The following is a 22,315-nucleotide window of genomic DNA, read 5'->3' on the forward strand; positions in this document are numbered from 1 at the left end:
TCTTCACTTTTCAACAAGCACTTTAATAAGAATACTCCATATCAAAATAACTTGATTTCAATTGTTTGGCATAATAGGTTTTTAAACTCTGTGATCAATCGAACACAATGGAGTCTAACGAAAGTAGATGATAAATCATATAATAACACAACACAAAACTTGATTAAAAAACAACACATTAACAATAAAAATAAAAAAGAGCAGAAGACATTGAACAAGCATATAACCAACATGAACAGAATATAAACTTAGACATAATATTAATCTTAATAAGAAAAAGTAAACAGAATATCAACTTCAATTCCAATATGATTATATTGTCAGCCCATAAAACTTAAAATCCTTCGTCTAACCAAAGATATCGAGAACAAAATCCTCTTCATCAGACTCTTCTTTATCTTCGACTTTCTTTTCCTCCTCCTCCTTCTCCGCCATTGCTGCAGTGGCACCACCACTAGCAACTACAACACCGCCACCAGAAGGCACCGAAGCGAGCATTTCTCTTCCGGCAGCAATAAGCTCAGTAAGGTCTTTTCCTTTGACTTGAGATAATAATAATTCAATTTTTGAATTATCAGCTTCTGCTCCGACGGAGGAGAGAATTGCCTTCAAATCCTCCGCCGTGGGATTGGTGTTTCCGCCCAACACTGCCAACAAGTAGGTGGCGATTACCTTCATTTTTTTAATTTTTTTTTCTTTGGGGAAACTTGGGGAAAAAGAGTGGTTTTAGGGTTTGGGTTTTTCAGAAATATATAGTGTTGTTTAGGGTTATAAAGGAGTTTTTTCTTTTTTTTGGTTTCCTTGTGTACAAGTAACGTAAGGGGTATTAATAATTCTTAAAGACGAAAAAAAAAAATCCAAATATAATTAGGTTAGGATTGATAAATTTCTTTTTTTTATTTCCCCTTTTTCTGATTTCTTTACAAAAGTTAATGCAAGAAAATTCAAAAAGGGCTAATTAATATAATAACTTTTTTGATTGCTCGGTTATTGATAAATTCAATTTTAGTCTTTGTGATATAAGCATATTAAAATTTATTTATTTTGATATGTACATTTTTGATCCACTTACTTATGAATATTCATAAATTTTTGGAAGTATTATCGTTCCGTTGTTTAATTACTTGCGTGATGTATTAAAATTATATTATTATTTTATATTTAAGAGTAATATACTTTTAAAATAGTCCAAAATAACACATTTTCGACATAGAGGGATAGAAGGCACATATTTTCACTAATTAAATATTGAATCAAGGTTGAGTTAGAAGCCTAGATATGAATTCGGCCAAATTCCAGTATAAGTAGCCATGTTAAAATTTAGAAGCCATAACATTGAAATCATAATATGTAATTGATAATGATTCTCCCGAATTTCAACAATGATAATCATTAAGAAAATTATATACATATTATTAATGAACCCTTTTTATTTTTACCAATTATCATCAAAACATTGTGCTTGATAGCACTAAGACAAACAACAAAGATACTCCCAAGTCCGGTAGTCCCTCCATCATAAAAGAATGATAGGGTTCAGTCTACTAGAGACTATGCATCTAATTTTGATGTGAATTCGAATATAATTTATAGTCTTATTTTTAATTTTTTTTAGTGAATTTAAATAATCAAAAATTATATGAAGTATATTACATTGAAATGTTTGTTGTCAGAAGTTCTTTTTCTTTTATTTTAACAACGAAACTTAGTAGTCAAAAGATACTGTAATTAGTTCAAAACGAGTCAATTTCATCAAAAAAACAAAAATTAGATGTTTGTTTTCAAATGATTTTCTTAACTAAGTACATCAATTTTACGTGAGCGAGGATCTATCAAAAACAATTCCTTACCCTCATAAAATAAGAGTAAGATTGCGTACACATCATCCTCCCCAAATCTCTGCTCGTAAGTATTATCGGCTATGTTGTTATTTAAATAAAACCAAGTGAAGTAATCGCACTATCTAAATGCACCTTGTGGAAAAGGTAGTGTGCCAGTACTGTAGTCCAAAATTTGTTACTTTTATGACCCTTTCTTTTATAAAAAATACTAGAAATGGCTATGAGCCTATGACCGCAATCAAGCTCACTGTTTATTCGTATTAAGCACAAGCATAATTAATAGAATATAGAGTATATTGTTAGGACAAAACATAGTGGATGTTCCATTTTCATCCATTAAATAGCAAATTGTTATTTCTCTTTTATCTATCATCTGAAATCAGAGAATGAATACACAACTAAGCAATATACTCTATAATAGAATATAGAGTATATTGTTAGGACAAAACATAGTGGATGTTCCACTTTCATCCATTAAATAGCAAATTGTTATTTCTCTCTTATCTATCATCTGAAATCAGAGAATGAATACACAGCTACGCAATTTTATCAATTCTCTTCTTTTTTTTACTATCTCTCTTTCTTATTAAATTGCTAAGTTAATTTATTTTATAACACATTATCAGTACGAGTCTCAATCATTTTGAGCTATTTAAAAAGGTAACAAAAGGGTAAGAATTTTATTTTCTAAAAATGTTGAATATCTCTAAACTTGAATTTGTTGCTCTTGATATATCTGGAAAAGGCTACTCATCATAGACACAAGATGCCGAAATACATCTAGAATCGATGGGCTGGCAGACATCAAAGATGACAATTTGGCATCTAGGCAAGACCATGCCAAAGCCATGATATTTCTCCGCCACCATCTTGACGAGGAGTTATAATTACAATACCTCACATTAAAAGACCCCCTTAAACTGTGGAAGAATCTAAAAGAAAGATATGACCACCTGAAGTTGGTCATCCTTCCACAGGTACGTCATGATTGGCTTAGTCTAATATTAATGGATTTCCAAAATAAATACTCTCCGTCACAATTAGTATTTGGTCATGGGCCAAATATAGTCCATTTACAAATTTTTGATTGTGCAGTATACGTGCTTGTAGCACCACCCCAACGTACAAAGATGGACCCTCAATGAAGGTTGGGCATATATGTTGGGTTTGACTCACCCTCCATAATTTTCTACCTTAAACCGTTGACAGGAGACTTATTTACTGCTCGATTTGCAGATTGTCAGTTTGATGAAATAACTTTTCCGCATGAGGAATAATAAAGATGTCAATCCGAATTGATGTCCCAAAAGGACCATATACTAGTATTATAGCTTCTGAATCCAAAACACGTCTGAAGCGTGGTAGACCATTGAGTTCAAAGGATAAAAAATCCTAGAAAGAAAAGCATGAAGAATAATAAAGATGATACTACAAAAGAACCTCCTGAAGAAAGTCAAGATTTGAGTAATCCTGATATTCTTGAAGAAATCAGTGCACCCGAGACTCAAATGAATGAAGAACTTTCAATAAGTTCTAGCGGTGATGAGATAAATTTAGATTGATCAAAAATTACGATGGATAATATATTTGCATATAATGTTGCACTTAATCTCATGCAAAATAGTGAAAGAATTGAGCCTAAATTCGTCGAAGAATGTCGAAGTAGATGTGATTAGGCAGAATGGCAAAAGATAATTCAATCAGAATTAGACTCACTTACTAAACGTGAGATTTTTGGACCTGTAGTCCAAACCCTTGAAGGTGTAAAATCAGTTGGCTATAAATGGATTTTTGTGCGAAAACGAAATGAGAGAAATAAAATTGTAAGATACAAGGCATGCCTTGTTGCACAAAGATCCTCTCAAAGACCCGGGGTCAACTACGAAGAAACATATTCACCTATTATAGATGGAATAACTTTTCAATATCTCATTACTCTAGCTGTACATAAAAATCTTGAAATACATCTAATGGAGGTAGTTACAGCTTACCTTTATGGTTCACTTGATAATGAAATTTACATGAAAATTCTAGAAGCATTGAAATTGCCAGAAGCATGTACTAAGTCTCGGGAGATGTACTCAATCAAATTTCAAAGATTATTATATGATCTGAAATAATTAGGGTGTATGTGGTATAATCGTCTTAGTGAGTACTTGATAAATGAAGGTTATATAAATAATGTCATTTGTTCATGCGTTTTTATTAAGAAAACAGAATCAGAGTTTGTTATACTCGTCGTTTATGTTAATAACATAAATCTCATTGGAACTCCTGAAAAGATTCAAAAGGCGATTGAATATCTAAAGAAAGAATTTGAGATAAAAGACCTTGGAAAGACAAAACTTTGTCTGGGTCTGCAAATTGAACATTTAGCAGACGTAGTCTTTGTCCACCAATCTGCCTACACTAAGAAAATCTTAATACGATTTTACATGTACAAAGCACATCCATTAAGTACTCCAATAGTTATTCGATCACTTGAAGTGGAAAAAGATTCATTTCGACCTCCAGAAGAAGATGAAGAACTTTTTGGTCCTGAATTACCATATCTCAGTGCTATTGGTGCACTTTTTATATTGTTAAAGCAACCAGACCTGATATAACAATTTTTATTAATTTGCTGGCAAGGTATAATTCATCCCCAACGCGAAGACATTGGAACGGTATCAAGCATATTTTGCGATACCTAAAGGGTACCATTGATATGGATTTGTTTTATACTAACAAAGGTTGTGCAGACCTTATTGGTTATGTAGATGCAGGTTATTTATCAGACTCACATTAAGGTCGAACTCAAACAGGCTATCTATTTACACACGGAGGAACTGCTATATCATGGTGATCTACAAAGCAGTCTATTGTTGCTAGTTCTTCAAATCATGCTGAAATAATAGCAATTCATGAAGCAAGTAAAGAATGTGTGTGGTTGAGATCAATGATACAGTTCATCAAAGAAATATGCGGCCTGGAAAATGATGTCAAAGTACCCATAGTTATATTCGAAGATAATGTCGCGTGCATAGCTCAATTAAAAGGTGGCTTCATAAAAGAAGGCAGAACGAAACATATTTCACCAAAAATATTCTTCACACATGATCTCCAGAAGAATGGTGATGTTGATGTACAACAAGTTCATTCGAGTGATAATCTTGCATATTTATTCACAAAAGCATTACCAACATCAACTTTTGAGAAACTAAGATATAAGATTGGAATGTGTCGTCTCCAAAATATCAAATGAAGTTTTTAATCAGGGGGATTAAAATACGCACTGCACTCTTTTTCCCTTAACCAAGGTTTTGTCCCACTAGGTTTTCTTGGTAAGGTTTTCAATGAGACAGCTCTCAAAGCGTATTACCAAATGTGTGTACTCTTTTTCCTTCATTAGGCTTTTTCCCACTAGTTTTTCCCTAGTAAGATTTTTAACGAGGCACACCTATGGGTGTTCAGGATAACAATGTCTATTGTTTCTGGTAAAAAAAACTAATGAGGCGCATTACTAATGGACATCCAAGGGGGAGTGTTAGGATAAAACATAGTGGATGTTCCACTTTCACCCACTAAATGGCAAATTGTCATTTCTCTCTTAACTATCATCTGATGTCCTTGGCTATAAATAGACATGGAAATCAGAGAATGAATACACAACTAGCTACGCAATTCTCTTCCTTTCTTTTACTAGCTCTCTATCTCTCTTTCTTATTAAATTGCTAAGTTAATTTATTTTATAATTGATTCGAATTCTTTTTGCTCTTTCCTCGTTGACTCCACTTTGGTAGATTCAAAACGTGGGCCAAAGAAGAAACTTATTGTGTGCCAAAACTGACATTTCAAATCACAATTGTTATTCAAATACAGTTACTATTTACTAGCATATTTGCCTAAAAGCAGAGGCAATTCAAGGGAAGCATCTTATAATACCATTTGCTAAACTTTTTTTTTGATTAAGTAAAGTATTTCATTTAAAAAAAAAACATCAAGAAGATGCATAATACGATGGGGATATATATAATACTATTAGCTAATAAAAGAGAGAAAGTTGTAGCATGTATTACAACTTACACGTAAGAAGCATCAGCTCCTTTAATGCCGTGAATATAAAGGCACACTTTATCCTATAGCAAAAAGAAGGATAGATGAACAATCCATTCAAGCTAAAGGCCTAAGATACACTAATAGAAATTTTTTTAAAAAAATACAATAGAAAGAGCTCGACATTATATTTTCCTAATAAGATAGCACAAAACAAATGCTAGGGAGAAGCATAACGAAATCAGGATCACTGCCTCTTTTGTTTTGTTTTGTTTTTATTTTATTGAGTAGTCAAGCAAGTAGGCCTTCACCATATTTCTGCTCTAGCATGGCTACTGGAGCAAGAAGAAACTGAATGAAAGGAGATAAAACAGAGGTGAATACACTTGCAATGAAGACATTTGTTTTCCGATAGCCGATGATGAACTTGATCTTTGACGAGCACCCATATTTGGAGTAATGGGAACGATCCGTGCTCTCCTTTTAATCTGGACGCTAATATATTGAGTGTTAGGGCAACATATTTTCCCCTCCTCCAGTGGCGGAGTTTGGCTTGGAGGCTTGGAAGTGGATGGAGGAATGCCAGTAGAAGCTGAGGTTTTGCAGTATTGGGACAATAAAAGAGTTGCTAATAATGAGAGAGCCAGTACGGTTTTGGCTTGAATCATGTCTACTAAGCAAGAATTAGATAAGAGTGATGTACAATGTAGTAGCTAGGAGCAAGTATGGTTAGATGGAAGTCGAGAAGGACGCTTTATATCAAGCAAAAAGCAGAAGAGTATCCAATACAATACACCTTTTTCACATCTTTCAAATATTTTGAAACTTTTTTGGTATTTAGTAATCCATCATAAAAGGAGAACAAAGTTTTAAGAACCGAGTAATCTCCCTTCAAAATGTAGTTTGAAAGAGTACATGGTGGGGACAAGGGACAACTCTAAAGTTGGGAAAGAGAATAGGTAGTACTAGAATAGGAATTCTTGGTTTATAAGTAAAACTAATCTGATTCAGATTACCGCCCCCCCCCCCCCCCCCCCCCCCATTTCACAAAGAAAAGTAAAACAATGAGAAAAGAACATGTCAGGTTAAACTAAGAAGAGCCAAAAGTCAAACCGTCCAACAACCTCCTTTATGCAAGATCTCAACCTCTTGATACGTCAAGAAATATGAAAAATAGTGATGCCACGGGAAGGCCAAGATTTGCTTAAGCCGACAATTTGGTGGAACATATTTCAACCAGGAATCAGGTTCAGGATAAAGAGATGTGGGATTTTGTTCCGGCTTTCGGCACATGATGGTGTGCTAATGTCATATAGATTTTGTCCCATAGGTGGATTTTCACTATTTACATGCTGTTTCATCTTTTCATATTTAAAGAGCATCTTTCACTTTAAAAGAACTTTGATTTTTGATGCTCTGGGAATTAATTAATTAAGAACTCTTGAATTTCAAGTAACAGAGCATTTGCGATGACACAGCTGAATTTTCTATGCACAAGAAAAGAAGATTTGTGTTGAAAGCAAGTTACTTACAGTTCACAAGGGAAAAGCTGCAGGTCAGTTCTTAGCTAAACAAGTTCTCACGAATCTGTGGGCTTAGCTTTTGCAGAAATGACAACTGTCCCACTTGCTTGGCCACAACTCCGATTACACGCTCTATGTACAGTACATAAAGAGAATTCCTGTTTTCTAGTAGTTCCAATGCTTTTCTTCCGTGGAGAATTGATACAACCCATTCTTCGAAAAGCCCTACAGAGTAAATACAATGTATTGATACGTTAGGTCCATTTCCGTCATTAACAGTATGAAAAATATTCTTCACCAGATAGGTCATTTATGGAGCCTGCTAATTATCCTTGTGGGAATATATATCACATGCAGCAATTTCCCTCGAACGGAGGCAGAACTCCTCAGACCCGACAGGAGAGGAAATAGGTTATAAAAAGAGCAAATGTTTTATGTATCCAAGTGATTAGAAGAAGCTCACTTATGTCAAAATCTCCACCGTTTGACCAGGTTAACAAATAATCTGAAACCAGAAATTCAATAAGCCGAATCCTGCAATTGAGAACATATATTAGATAATTTTTGTCTCCTTTTTATGGTTATAGTTTCAAGAAGATTCATGAAGAAATACAAAGAAGTAAATTGTGGATGAAGTAAAAAACAAATACTAGCCAGTAAACTGTATGCCACATATTCCTACAGCCCCTTAGACCGAAATCTAGCAAACTAAAGCTATGGTTCCAAATGTGAAGTTTAAACACAATTCCGATGATAAACCTTAAGGTACATGAACATCCCCAAGTTAACTAAGTAATCTAGCAATTCAGGCAGCATCATATACTTTTTGTATCTGAAGCAGGCACAGCTTCTGATCACTTAATCATTGCAGTGTTTCAAGCAATGAATAACTATTTACACAAAAAAAGGGGAGCACACACCAAGTATTCCTGCAGCTAAAACCACCATTTACAATAAATAATAAGATTATGAAGATGACCACAAAATGTAGTAGTGATCATTTCCACTAGAGGATACCATTTCAGACTTTATGTTAGCTTAACTGACAAAAGAAAGAACGAAACAGCCAACTCGAAGTAAATGTCATACTCCCCATAGGAACTCCAAATTCAAAAGAACACATTCCACTCCTCAGCTTAAAAACACCTTCAAATCGGGAAGTCTGGATGGACCAGCAGTCCAAAACAGATATGAAAATTGCAGTGCTTTCAAACCTCTAAACTACAAACAGAAAATTTTAAAAAATAGTATATGAAAAGATGTCAATAACCAGAAAGGAACATATGCTATCATAGATACAGGAAAAGAAATTTCGTCAAGAATAAGGACCAAAATAATGGACAGTCAAACCTCTTTATAAAAGCGTCGTTTGTTCCGATATTTTTTGGCAGCTATAGTGAAATATTGTTACGGAGAACATACAATATAACATAACATGAAAGATAAATGTAAAAAATAGTTGTTATAGTGAAATGACGTTATAGAGGATAGTTGTTATAGAGAAGTCTAACTGTACATCCATTATCTCCAGCAAAGACACAAATTTCAATGACTGATGGAAGACCGCATTTAACAAACAAGAGGCCAGGCTTATATCCTAGAGGTACCAGTGAGAATCTCCCACAACATGTATGGGTTTGACTCCCACTGCCCCCTTTTCCCTTCTCTTCCCCTTCGGTGGCCCTCTACTATGTGATAAGAAATTTAGAAACAACTACAAAACAGAAGCATAAAAGAGCAATAAAGCCAGATAAAGACGAGTAACTTTATACAAGCTGATGGGACTTACATCATGTACATAGAGTTATGCATACTTGGGAAGGCATCATCAAATGGATCCATGAAAAGCAAACTTTCTGCCATTGCAGAAATTCTTTGAGAAACTGCAAATATTAGACGCTGGCCGATAAAAGCCTCATTTCCAACCTTACGCATCAAATGTTGCATATAGAACTGAACATCAGTGTCAAAATGATGAGATTCTGAAACATATCATTATGGAACCAAGAGTTAAGAAGCCATGTAGAAGGAAATATAAGTAAGTTACAGTGAGGAATTTAATAATGAAAACGCTGCTGTCCAAGAGCAAAAATTACTTTAAATTGCTCTGAACTTCAGACTCATGATCCAACTAAACTAATAAGCAGTCCAACGATAACAGGGTCATTAGTGTCTGTCCTCTTTTGATTTCAATGGTCTTTGCTTCTAACTATTCATTATGATACATATTACTTTGAACTAATAAGAATCAGATTCAATGAAGCTTTCAGAATCATCGTCACAATAGTTTGCTCCTTCATAGATAAATAATTTATTCATAAATATTATTCAGCATCCGTCCTAAACAATTAGAAGGATTTTACATAATCTATGTCGTGTGGAAACAACAATTTTTTTTGTTTCTGCTGGGAAAAATATCAAGGTGTCTTTCTACACTAAGAGATAGTTTCATCACAAATATTGCTTGCTTCTGTCCAAATTTATGATACTATATTTATTTTGAAATTTCCAAAAACTTTCTACACTATTCTACCAATAATATTATACAACTTCAATAAATTTTAAGAATTCAATTTGTTTAACGATTGTCTACTGCTTTACTGTTTTATTTACTATTAAGAATTTGTAAGTCAAATTAACATCTTAAACTCAAATCCTATCCAACAATGATGCATAAATGGGAAGATCAGAGTATAATAAACCAAACACTCATTATTATATGAAAACTGATTTGTTTCCATTAAATACGTATCAAACAAAAACTTTTCTCAGTATCATGCTGAAACCATTTCTTAGTTCTGTATATGCATATATTGGGACATATCTACCAAAATCTTTATAATTAATTAAACATGCTGATTCTACCATCATTATTAAGGTAGGTGAAAATATACTTTCGCAATCTGGTAAGGTGAAGATAGTTTTCTAAAACCTAGAATGAATTAAAACAAGATCACATAATTACCATCTCCTTGCAAGGAACTGCACATTCTTCTCAATAAACGCATGATTAAACTGTTGATAATGCCTTCCACGGGTTCTCTGTTCCTTTCGGTTGGTGACATTGTAGCCAGTGTACCTTTAAAGTAGTAAAATACAAATACTGCTAAATTTGGAAGTCATTAAAAAAAGAAGACTAGACAGTACTGAACCCATCTGGGGCTATCTTAATATTACAACTGAAATCTCAAAAATTTAGGCATTCTATGCAGTGAAATGGTTCGGTACTTGGAATAAGGTGTTGACAAAGAAGGGTAAATCGTGAACCTTTTGCAGTTTCGAATAAAAATTAGAAAGCTTCATTTAAAAATGGCAGTACAAACCATGAAGATGGTTCTGAACGAGCAATCTTTCCTTGAAAACTCAAATCTTACGATGAAGCTTCACTAGACAGTTTTTTTTGCTCATTTCAGTTTCAGAAAAGATAATACATTCACTTATTAACCCCTTGATGTCAGCTTCTATCACAATCCTCAACACTAGAAATTAGAATATAACAGTACATCTGTGAAATAATTAGTCATTGGTATATTACAAACAAAAAAGCATATCAGGAATTCAAGTTTAAAATTTCCAGATGTTGCTCATGAAAAAATTGTACACATGAAGGCAAAAGGAAATGAAAATGTTGTGTCATTACCAAGAATAAATTCCACAGCTTGGTGGCACCAGTTCTTAAAATTACCTTCCTCCAACTGTAACACATTTGGTACAAAAGCCAAGTGAGATGAGACATAAAAATCATATTCATAGCATGAGACAAAGCATCACTAGCTGGGATTAATTGAAACAACATACACTTTGAGGAGAAATAGTGTCACAAAGCTCCAAAAGAAAATCAACTGAAGCGCTCAATTGCTCAACATTATTTTCATTGTCATGTTCTGCCATTTAAGAAAAGACACAATATTCATACTTCTCATCTATAGCTGAAAATTCATGTTCAGCAAATTTTGCCAAACATGACCTAGAGTTCTCAAGAGATTAAATTATTGCACATGTAAGATATGACATTTATCACAGTATGCCTGAGGTATGATAAGATCTCAACTCAGTGTAACTTCTAAAATCATCACTTTACAAGTTAACCATCAAAAGTAAAGATAATTTTACGTCCATAAGAACATCTCTAACTGGGTTTTCACCTGAAATTCGGCGAAGCAAGGAATCATCTGTTCTTCTCCTCTTTCTCTCCTTAATCCTCACTGAACAAATATACGACAAGTCAATGAATCAAGCTAATGTACACAGCATCAATGAAGGCCAAATTCACAACTTTATACTAATAAATACAGCAGGATTCCTTAAAAACAAACCTTGTCTGAGAAATCTTCTCCGCAGCACATCACTGAACCGTTGATCAGAACAATCTCCAGATATCTTAGGGCTCAATAATCCCAACTTATCAAAGAAATAACACTTGCATGATGCACTTTTTGGAAATATATCATACTGCGAACCATCTTACTCCAAATATAAACAAAAACAATCAGAAAACATTTAGCAATCGAAATCTATTTATACAGATAACGAATTACAAAGTCGAAATAAAAAATTTAGCAGAAAATCCTCAGAAAACTATAGTTTATCACTGCAATTTTGAATTAAAAACGAAAAACATAAGGTCGGATTAATGCAAATAGACAATCGATATCGAACACATTACAATAAATAACTGGAAATTGCTGCGATCGCAGATTTTCAATATAATCAAAAATATAAGAAAAAAACAATTTGTTTAGTTCAAAATATTACGAAAATAAAAAATCTAACCTTCGGCTAGTTTGAGGTCCTCCTTGAGTCTGAAAATCTCTCGTTTACGCTCTTTTGCCTAAAAAATGAAAGTTAAATAACTGAAATTTGTCCAGTCAACTTCTACGAGATAATAGAAATAGGAAAATGAAGGAATTAAAGGAAATTGATCGAACTTTTCGTTTCCATTTAAGAGCATCATCGGAATGAGAAGGATGCGGGGAGGAAGAAGAAGCGGCGGCAGCTGCGGCTGAGGAAGAAGGCGGAGGCGGCGGTGCTGCCGGAGGTTTATGGAGGAGCTTCGATCGGACGAGCGCCATTGCGATCGCGAGTTTGAGCGATTCATCTGAGTGGCTCTTCGGTTGCTCTCCCAAAATCTCCATCTCTCTCTCTCTCTTTCAGTTGTAAATGGCGGGAGTAACTTGTTTATAAAATGTGACCATTGGAACTTCTCTAAAAGAAAACGTTACTGTTTGGACTTTGGACTTAAGTCATTTAATAATTAAAAAATGTAAATGATCCGAACTTTCCGATTTGAAGCTCATATATAATTCACTTGAGTAACTGATGAAGTTGTTATCATGTATCAGGTGGTCACGGATTCACAACATTACATTATATGAAATTTGTTCCGCACCGAGTAGATTTATAATTTTTTTACGAAAAACATTTATGGTTTAAATAGTGATTCAAAAATCGGGTTTTTGTGCACTTTGGCGTTAACTGTGGTGGCTCTATTTTAGAAAATCATTTTGTTGGGTGATTCCACAAGTTCTTTTTTGGTTCGTCAACGAGTTATTTTGGTAGCATTTGCCCCAAGTTATTTTTGAAAAATATTTGGAAATTTGAGTTTATCCATACAATTCGTCATTACTTGACAAATATTTTTGGCAAAATCCCCAAGTTCCCAAATTCTAAAAAAAAAAGTAGAACTTGAAAAGTTTTAAAAATTTAAAAATAACCCCAAACTTTTATATTTTATAAAAAAAACACCAATTATTTATTAATTCCAACTAAATATTTATCTATCAATATACTCCATTAATATGATCAACCAATACCATTAATCCCTCTTAAATAAAACTTATCTATAAAAATATTCACCGACCTTCTTAATTCTTGATCATTAAATATATGTTAAATGAAACGATAATGTATTGTATATAATGTTATTTTGTTGTTAATTGTTATCAATTATGTTATAAAAAAAATTAACGGAACATGTTCATTATAAAATGACAACACAAACTTATGGGTATTTTTAATAATTTTTAGAACTTACAGGTACAAAATAATATTTTTTAAAATTTCACCAGAACTTGAAAAAAACTGGGGTCAAACGCATGGTGCAATTTCACCAAAATTTCTCCCAAGAATATTTGGGAACTTTGGGTCAAACGGAGCCTATGTCAAGTTTCTTCATTCTATTCATCAGGACGAGTACTTTTCCTTTTCTTAATCCTCTTACGCAAAAATATGGGTAGGCAAATCACGCAAGTAAAGCCCAGAAACAACCAAGACACGGACCATAGTGCAATAAAACTAACAATGTAGTTCGAACTCTTAAAAATGGCAATGATTTCTCGTCGAATCCTTCAAAAAAGTAGAGCATTTTAAAAAAATTGACTTTAAAAATTGACAGCAAGAAGAAGAGTCCACGCAACTTAAATAACTAAAACCACATTGCAACAATTAGGACTTGTATCAGAGGAGATTTAGCTCATGCTATTCTAAAATGTCATTGGATGCCAAACAGTAGCGAGAATCCGACATGCATCCAAAAGCAGTTTATTTTGAGAGAATCCAACACGGATGTGAAATCCTCCAAAAATAGTGTATATTAGAAAAATCCGACACAGGTGCAACATCAAAACTTTTAATCAGTTTACCAGACAAACAAAGAGCATAGTTATCTATGGATGCACACAAATATAACAGCACCAACAAGAAGAGACTTGTGTCTGAATTTTCCTTCAAAAATGGTATATAAAGGCTTAAGCAGTTGCAGTATGAACCCAACAGGTTTGACAACTTTTAATCTAGTCAAAAGAGAGGTGATAAATAAATAACTAATGAAATACAAAATGAAGGCCTTTTGCCTAGAGCAAATATGGAGTACATAATTAACCATTCCTCAAAAGGCAAAATCTTTCTTTCAACACACTACTTTGACTTTGAAAAAAAAAAAATCACAACTCACTTAAAATCAACCTGCTCTCGACCATCCTGCGGTTCAGTTGGCCCTTACTCCATTGGACATCAACAAGAAATGCTGAAGAGTGAGTTTGAGTACATTCCATCTACTGAGGTTACAGAAAATCGCTCTTCACGAAGAGTTGATAGAGCTTTTTTATTGAAAGAGAGCTTTGCAAGCCTCAACATCGGGTGCTTGTGAATCCAATACTGCTTGGCCTGTAGGACTAGAGCTAATAGATCCCATTATAGCTGTGAATACGTCTTTCTGGTATAGATCATCAGTTACCTTCTTCAGGATCTCATTGACCACCTTGAAGTCGAAAGCTCCAGCCAAAACTAGTCTAGTAATTATGTAACCAAAATTTACTGGTGCTTTTGGTAGATCCATGGCAAGGTCATCCAGCAGAGAGGAAAAGTTCAAGAATCCAGTGACCAAGTCCCCAGAGGTAAAAACCTTCTTAACAAATAAGTGTTCGAGAAGCTGTGCAACTGGTTCAACACATGGTGGGCTTTTGTCTAGACCAATTGATATTGCTTCTTTGACAACCTCAGGATGGTAGGCTGGGGATTTGAGCTCCTCAACACACTGCAAAGCTTCTTCCAGAAGCCGAACACTGAAATATTCCTCCAGAAGAGATGCTGTTTTTCTCTTTAGTTCATTAGGTGTCGAACTTGCAGCAGGAACCTGGGGCTTTACGGCAACAGGAGAAACAACAGTTGTTGGAGGTCTAACTGGTCCGGGAACCTGTGATGCAGGCTCCATGCCAAACCCATAGCCCGTAGGGCGAGCAGGAGGAGCACCACTACCTTGCAAGAGGGCACTAGGCCTGCCACTCACGTAACCACCACTACCCTGAGGCAGAAGTCTTGGGTTCAATGCGGGCGACTTGCCAACCAATGGTGGCTGACCTCGTCCACCAGGCTGCACCAGTGGTCCATTACCTCTAGGCATCGACCGGGATCTAGGAACTTCCCAGTTGTCATTATCCATCCCAGGAGTACCAGGCATCTTCCTAGTTCCTGGCATTCCAGGCATCATACCACCAGTGCCTGGCCGATTGATAGGGAAGCCACCAGGACTCAAACTCCCTTGAGCAGGAGGACCACGAGAATTTCTCATGCTTGCAGTGGCACCAGGACGCAACCCCAAGGTCTTTTCCGCTTCAGAGTGAATCTCCGTGATGGTTTTTGCTTTCACCTGTACAAAAAGGAAACAATATAAAATCATAAAAGAGTATTCTAGGGAATGAACAGGCAACAAATCCAAGATAGAAAGAATGAATGAGGTATTACCTCTTCCCGCCTAGGGACCCAGCTATTGGAACGTAAATCCAGCACATTACGAACCATAAACCGCAGCCGGGGAGCCAACTGGGGGTTTGTTGAAAGTTCCTTCAACCGGATAAAGTACACATCGTTGATGCGCCTTGATTTTTGGTTCTCATCAAGCTGCTTGCCAATGGTGTTGAAGAACTGACAAATGGCTTCAACGTTCTCTTCTTCCGGACAGCTTTTGGGATCTTGTCCTAATAGTTCCTGTTAACAAACCAGCAAAGACATTCATTGGTACAGTATAACACATTAAAGACAGCAATCAGTATGGATCAAAAAGACCTGAGCAAAACGAAACAATTACCAACCTGAACAATGTGGTGAACAATCTTTTCAGGGACCATCTTTTGCTTCAAAAGCTCGCCGATAAGTTTAATATTGCCAAGAGTGCGCAATTTGATCAACCTTTCTTTGTCCTTGCGTTCTGACTCCTGCTCAGGGGCTATCATTTGCCTCGCCTCTTCTCGCAGTTTGTGAGCACCTTCAAATGCCTCCTGACAGTTATTCAATAGAAGGCGCTTGAACGTAATCTCTTTGCCACCAGGTTCATCAGAAGGAAATGGAAGCAGCTTTTTATTGAGATCAAAACACAGTTGGGCATACATCGAGCAAAATGTTGGTTCCAATACAGCCTTGTCAAATATCAAGGAAATAACACCCTGAAAGTGAAAATAGAACGCATTAAATTTCCAAGGTAAAAAAGGAAAATTTTGAGGTGAAAAACTAAAAAAAAAGAGGTATGCCAGAGAAGGGAAGACAGACCTTTAGGATGTCTGCACTTGTTATCCCTGAATCTATCAGTTGACCTTTGAGGAGATCAAACTTCTCTGGAGTCAGCTTGTTGAGTATACTGTAATCAATATAAGTTAGGATCAATGTGTTAAAATATAATCCATGCATTCAACTAATGCCACATATAGTAGTCTCATGTGCAAGTGACAACATATCAAATTGAAGTTTTGTATTGTGTAGGTAGAGATATCCAGACATCTAACAGAAGGCAATAAAACAGAGAATAGGGGAAATCAAGAGATGGACAGGGAGACAGAGAAAGAAGATGAATGACAATTACGCATATATATTTTTTCAAAAGGCATAACTATTACAGAGAAAAATTTACCCCTTCACAGTCTTCAAGACACGATCTTTGTCAGACAGATTGCCTCTTTGAACTGACCATGGCAGATCAGCTTTGATTAGTGTAGGAGCAGGTCCTCCCTGATTCACAAATAAAAATAAAGGTTTCTGAGATCAAGAACTGAAGATAGCTTCATATCAGATAAAAGTGTTCTTTGAAAATCATGACAACAACAATTCTCTTGCTGCTATCGAAATACATATCAGATGGAATTATTCTTCCAAAATCATGACAACAACAATGCCCTTACTATTACTGAGAAGAAAATGGAAGGAAATAGATTACGTGAAGAAAGATAGACATTTCTCCTTCAATAAAATAGCTGCCTTTCAGAATTATCATCATAATTGAATGATCAAACGATATTACAGCATCCCTTACACCTAATTTTATATTACAAAGTAACTGCAATGAAATACTATAGCCCAATTACTGAAGTTCCTGATCCACCACTAAATTTTGGCAAGGTATTGTACAATGATTAGCTAAACAACTTCTCTTCATTTCTCAACTCTCATTTTCAGTTGGGACTTTAGAATGTGCTGAAAAGGTGTCTTATCAGTTTGTAGTAGCAAAAAGGCCAGATTGTTTTCCTAACAGAGGTTTCTTACAATAGATACTGGATGTATTCTGGAAATAATACAAAGGCAATAGATTATGAATTACCCCTCGGTTGGGAGATATTTGACTTCTTGCGAATTGTGAGGTAAGCTGTTCTTGCCGGCCACCAAATTCTCTGTTTTCTCGTAGAGCGTCCCATGATCTGTCCTCTGCGGAGGCAGAATATGGTGATGACTTGCTACGCCAGTCGCGGGTGTCTGGCTCAGAATAACGAGACTGAGATTGGACCTGTAACTGCAGACACATAAATGTGACAACATGTGGCAACAGAAATGCATAGTGTAAGTAACATATAAGAAACATTTTTGAAATGAAAAAAAAAACAGAGTAGCTTTTCTGCTTGGATAAATAACTAAAAAGTACAGCATTTCAATCTGTTCCCTTTGTGCAGGAGCAGTCGTGTTGTGAGTGGGTTGGGTCCCTGTCATCACAAATATCATAAAGGGGAAGTACAAATATCTTAATAGATACTCACATTGGCGTCTACACGGCCTCGACTGCCATCTTCACCAAACAGTTCAGACTCAACTTCTTGTTTGATTAGAAGGATATCATCAGAAATGCTAACCACCTAGACAGAAACAATCGACCCAATGAAAAAACCATAAGGAGAAACATATTAATGTTGCCATATTATCATAAAATGATCATAGTTTCAATTTTATTTTTTTAATTGGGGGGGGGGGGGGTCCTTCTCCTTTGTGGTTAATGGCAAAATCCGAACACCATTTGATATGCAATATATTAGAGCAAGTAGGACATTCTTGTTTTTCCATATTTATCTAGATAAAGATAAAGCTCAATAACAACATCAGCCAAAACTTAAAGATATAACTATTACCTCCCTCAGTTGCAGCAGCTGGTCTCGAGTATACCTAACACGCTCACGGCCCTCAAAACGTGAGTCTCCAGTCTACAAATATAAAAGAATAGTCAAGATACATATCATGAAGGAGTTCTTAGAATTGAATCACAGCAATGAAAGAAAAGGAACTATAGTAAATAAACGTTACAAGCATCAAGAACACTTGCACACTTGTGACGTCCAAGTAAAGAGAGCTGGTCAGCAAGAAGATACTTTAATAACCAATTTAAAGAAGTGTGTACTACTATGAGTTGCGCCAGTTTTATCCGAGAAAAACATGCAACCAACTAATGACAAGAGCTCATATGAACAGCATAGCTTCTCGGAACTTCTTTTAACAAATAACACTTAATGGGGAATTCAATGTTCATAGGGTCTTTATGGGCAACTCAATACTCCTTGGTTGCCCACCTAAAGCCTACCAATTGTTCTCCGTCCATATTTACAGCAGAAACACATCCTTAAGTGAGCTGCCAAGAATTAGGACGTAAAAAGTAACAATAACTGCAGAAATAATACATACTTATGCATGGACATTTCTATGCCACCGACAAACCCTAATTCTGCAACTTAAAAGAACAAAGTAGAATACACTTTCTTGAACAAAAATTAACCCCAATAAGTTTTTAAAAACAACTATATTTTACATGAGTCTCCAGTCTACAAATATAAAAGAATAGTCAAGATACATATCATGAAGGAGTTCTTAGAATTGAATCACAGCAATGAAAGAAAAGGAACTATAGTAAATAAACGTTACAAGCATCAAGAACACTTGCACACTTGTGACGTCCAAGTAAAGAGAGCTGGTCAGCAAGAAGATACTTTAATAACCAATTTAAAGAAGTGTGTACTACTATGAGTTGCGCCAGTTTTATCCGAGAAAAACATGCAACCAACTAATGACAAGAGCTCACATGAACAGCATAGCTTCTCGGAACTTCTTTTAACAAATAACACTTAATGGGGAATTCAATGTTCATAGGGTTTTTATGGGCAACTCAATACTCCTTGGTTGCCCACCTAAAGCCTACCAATTGTTCTCCGTCCATATTTACAGCAGAAACACATCCTTAAGTGAGCTGCCAAGAATTAGGACGTAAAAAGTAACAATAACTGCAGAAATAATACATACTTATGCATGGACATTTCTATGCCACCGACAAACCCTAATTCTGCAACTTAAAAGAACAAAGTAGAATACACTTTCTTGAACAAAAATTAACCCCAATAAGTTTTTAAAAACAACTATATTTTACATGGAGACACAACCAAGAATTGCATTGGAGCTATTAACAATGCTAATTTCCAGAACAAGACATAACCTGCCATGCACTCGAGAGAATCATAAGCATGTAACACGCAACAACATAGCAGAAAACACCATTATCATCAAGAATCAGATAAAACCTGTCCCATGTAAAAAATCCATTTTTTAACTAACCCTACATCAAAAAGAACCCATAATATGATAAATAATGAATATCATTAGAAAAAGATGTATCTGTGACCTTGCTAAACCAGAAACTACCGCCTTTATCATCCGGAGAAAGAAATCCCACAAATAGAAACAGAACTTTTATATGTTACAACAACGCTATGCATACTAAAAAGAACTCAAATTTTCATAACTCTACCAGCAAACAGACCCATTATAAACAAAATTAACCAACGCAAACAACCATTACCCATCAAGAATCAGAAAACCCATAAATAAACCAAAAATAATTACTTCCTATTACAAAGTTGTATGTGTAAAAAACTCAATTTTTTTATAAACGTGGTGTCCAGCTTACACGCACCTCGACTAATTCCACAGGATACCTGCTAACTCCCACCAGCAACAGGGTACCCTACTTCCATCCATGAAGACTGGGACAAAAGGGAATAAATCACCTAGTGTTTATTGTCTTTGTTGGGATTTGAACCTGAGCCCTCATTGTTCTCACCCACTTCATTGACAATTAGACCACACTCTTGGTTGCTAAAAACTCAATTTTTAATCATTCTTCAACAAAAAGACCCATAAAGCACAAAAGACACAACTAATATTGGCAATTAGACTTAACACAAGCTACACAAACCAACAACAGATTAAAAAAAACAAGATTAACCAAAAAATACTCAATCTTTACTCATTCTGCCAATAAACAGACCAATAAAAGAAACAAAAGACACAACTAATATTAGCAAGAAGACTTAACACAAGCTACACAAACCAACAACAGATTAAAAAATCCAATATCAACCAAAAAAACTCAATCTTTACTTATTCTTCCAATAAACAGACCCATAAAAGAACAAAAGACACAACTAATATTGGCAACAAGACTTAACACAACAATGACAACATACCCAATGAAATCCCACAAGTGAGGCATGGGAAGATGGAATGTACAGAGACCTTAACACTACCCGGTGGAGGTAGAGATGGTGTTTCGGAGAGACTTAACACAAGCTACACAAAACAACAACAGATATCAAAAAATCCAAAATTAATACAAAAGAACTCAATCTTTACTCATTCTTCCAATAAACAGACCCATCAAAGAACATAAGACACAACTAACATTGGCAATAACACTCTCTAACAGATTAACAAACCCAAGATTAACCAAATAAGAAACCAACAACAGCCAAAAACACCCAATACAAAGCTAAACATCCAAATATAACGAAAATACTCAGATCTGAACAAAAGGGGTATAAATATTCAACCTTGAAAGATGAAATAGATGAAGAACCTCCATGTGGACGAAGCAAAGGGAGATCTGAATTAATCGAGGAAGGCTCAAAGCGAGGGCCAAGCACTCTGCTTCCACCACCTCTGTTACCACCACCTGGTCTCAAACTTAACACCGTCTGATCAGCCTGCATAATACCTTAACTCAATTTCTCCACCGTCCGATCAATTCGAACAAAAACAAAACAATCCAAATCTCTCAAAACACCCAAATCAAGAAAACCCCAGATATACAAATAATATGTATCTAACACAATGAAGAAATAACCAGATAGAATTATGCAGATGTATATATATAGGGGTGAGCTTTTTAGAGAGAGAAAGGGAGAATTTTTTTTTAGAGAGAGAGAGTATTTCCTCTCTCTGCTAGGAGAAGGAATGAAGGGAAGAGAGGTGAGGCCGTTTATGAGAAGGGAAAAGAGGAGAAAGAAAGAAAGAAAGGAAACCCTTTTTGGGATAGGTTTGGGATTTTGAGATTTATATAAGGGTATTGTTGGTATTTAAATTTTTTCTTACCATATATATGGAATTATTTTGGTGCTTATTAGGAGATATATGTCCCTTTTGACTATTTTACCCTTGGGCTATGGTTCAAAGTTTTGCTTTTGGGCCAATAAAGTTTTTTGACACAATTATGTCATGACTATAAGGACACTATTTTGGCAATTAAATATATTTGGAAAAAAATAGTAGTATTTAGTATTTAAATTTGATCTTGATTGATAAATAAATATTTTAATTTTAAGAATACTTTTATATGTTAACTTAGTCTCAATTGACAATTAATTATTATAACTTGTCCCTACTTTTGCACATGAACACATAACACAGATATGACATATGAATTTTAGAGGTGTCTAGATATTTATTTTGTATAGATAATCACTTTGCCTGTGGATTTATGATACTGACGTGACACATAAATTTTAAAAAAATTTCTATATGATTATTTTGTTTAATCGATATAATGCAAATAAGTTGAGATGTCTATATACAATTTATTTTAAATAAACATAGTGCAAATAAATTAAGATATGTAGATATGCATAATTAAAATTTGAGTATATATTTATCATTTGAGATCAAACTTAAGAATATGTTTATTTGTTATGCCTTTTAATGCTTGATGAAGGTAAAAGCTTGTCAATCTAATATTTCCAAATAAATGATGAGAACGACGGAATAAGATTAAAAAGTCTATTTTTCCACATGTAAATCAACTTCAAATAACTAATAACCCAAAGTAACATAATATACAATATGCATGTT

The 22,315-nt window shown here is 34.9% G+C and overlaps 3 protein-coding genes and 2 non-coding genes across 7 annotated transcripts; all 5 read right to left on the reverse strand.

Moving 5' to 3' along the window:
• Positions 1-248: 248 nt before the first annotated feature.
• LOC129893105 (60S acidic ribosomal protein P2-like) lies at positions 249-798 on the reverse strand. Its single transcript, XM_055968599.1, has one exon. It carries the CDS (start codon positions 676-678, stop codon positions 349-351), a length of 330 nt encoding a protein of 109 aa, XP_055824574.1. The 5' UTR covers positions 679-798; the 3' UTR covers positions 249-348.
• A 5,038-nt stretch (positions 799-5,836) lies between these two features.
• Positions 5,837-12,655, reverse strand: LOC129893107 (protein MULTIPOLAR SPINDLE 1). Of its 3 annotated transcripts, none has more exons than XM_055968602.1 (11): positions 12,328-12,655; positions 12,173-12,230; positions 11,716-11,862; positions 11,545-11,604; positions 11,198-11,283; positions 11,040-11,094; positions 10,365-10,478; positions 9,189-9,381; positions 7,863-7,933; positions 7,409-7,624; positions 5,837-5,959 (listed from the first exon to the last, which is right to left on the reverse strand). In XM_055968602.1, the coding sequence occupies exons 1-10, from the start codon at positions 12,532-12,534 to the stop codon at positions 7,440-7,442; spliced, it is 1,176 nt and encodes a 391-aa protein (XP_055824577.1). In that variant the 5' UTR covers positions 12,535-12,655; the 3' UTR covers positions 5,837-5,959; positions 7,409-7,439. The 3 variants fall into 3 exon arrangements, with proteins under 3 accessions (XP_055824577.1, XP_055824578.1, XP_055824576.1); XM_055968603.1 differs by having other exon boundaries at positions 5,837-6,364; XM_055968601.1 differs by having other exon boundaries at positions 5,837-6,436.
• A 1,451-nt stretch (positions 12,656-14,106) lies between these two features.
• Positions 14,107-21,438, reverse strand: LOC129891560 (eukaryotic translation initiation factor). The gene is made up of 9 exons (XM_055966958.1): positions 21,022-21,438; positions 18,280-18,351; positions 17,914-18,009; positions 17,484-17,672; positions 16,800-16,897; positions 16,442-16,529; positions 15,988-16,338; positions 15,641-15,883; positions 14,107-15,545 (listed from the first exon to the last, which is right to left on the reverse strand). The coding sequence occupies exons 1-9, from the start codon at positions 21,178-21,180 to the stop codon at positions 14,502-14,504; spliced, it is 2,340 nt and encodes a 779-aa protein (XP_055822933.1). The 5' UTR covers positions 21,181-21,438; the 3' UTR covers positions 14,107-14,501.
• Positions 18,665-18,769, reverse strand: LOC129893671 (small nucleolar RNA snoR103). The gene has a single exon (XR_008767553.1). It is a non-coding gene; the product is annotated as a small nucleolar RNA snoR103 (small nucleolar RNA).
• On the reverse strand, positions 19,277-19,381 carry LOC129893672 (small nucleolar RNA snoR103). The gene has a single exon (XR_008767554.1). It is a non-coding gene; the product is annotated as a small nucleolar RNA snoR103 (small nucleolar RNA).
• Positions 21,439-22,315: the final 877 nt, after the last annotated feature.

This window comes from Solanum dulcamara, chromosome 6 (assembly GCF_947179165.1).
Source record: "Solanum dulcamara chromosome 6, daSolDulc1.2, whole genome shotgun sequence".
Classification (NCBI taxonomy): domain Eukaryota; kingdom Viridiplantae; phylum Streptophyta; class Magnoliopsida; order Solanales; family Solanaceae; genus Solanum; species Solanum dulcamara.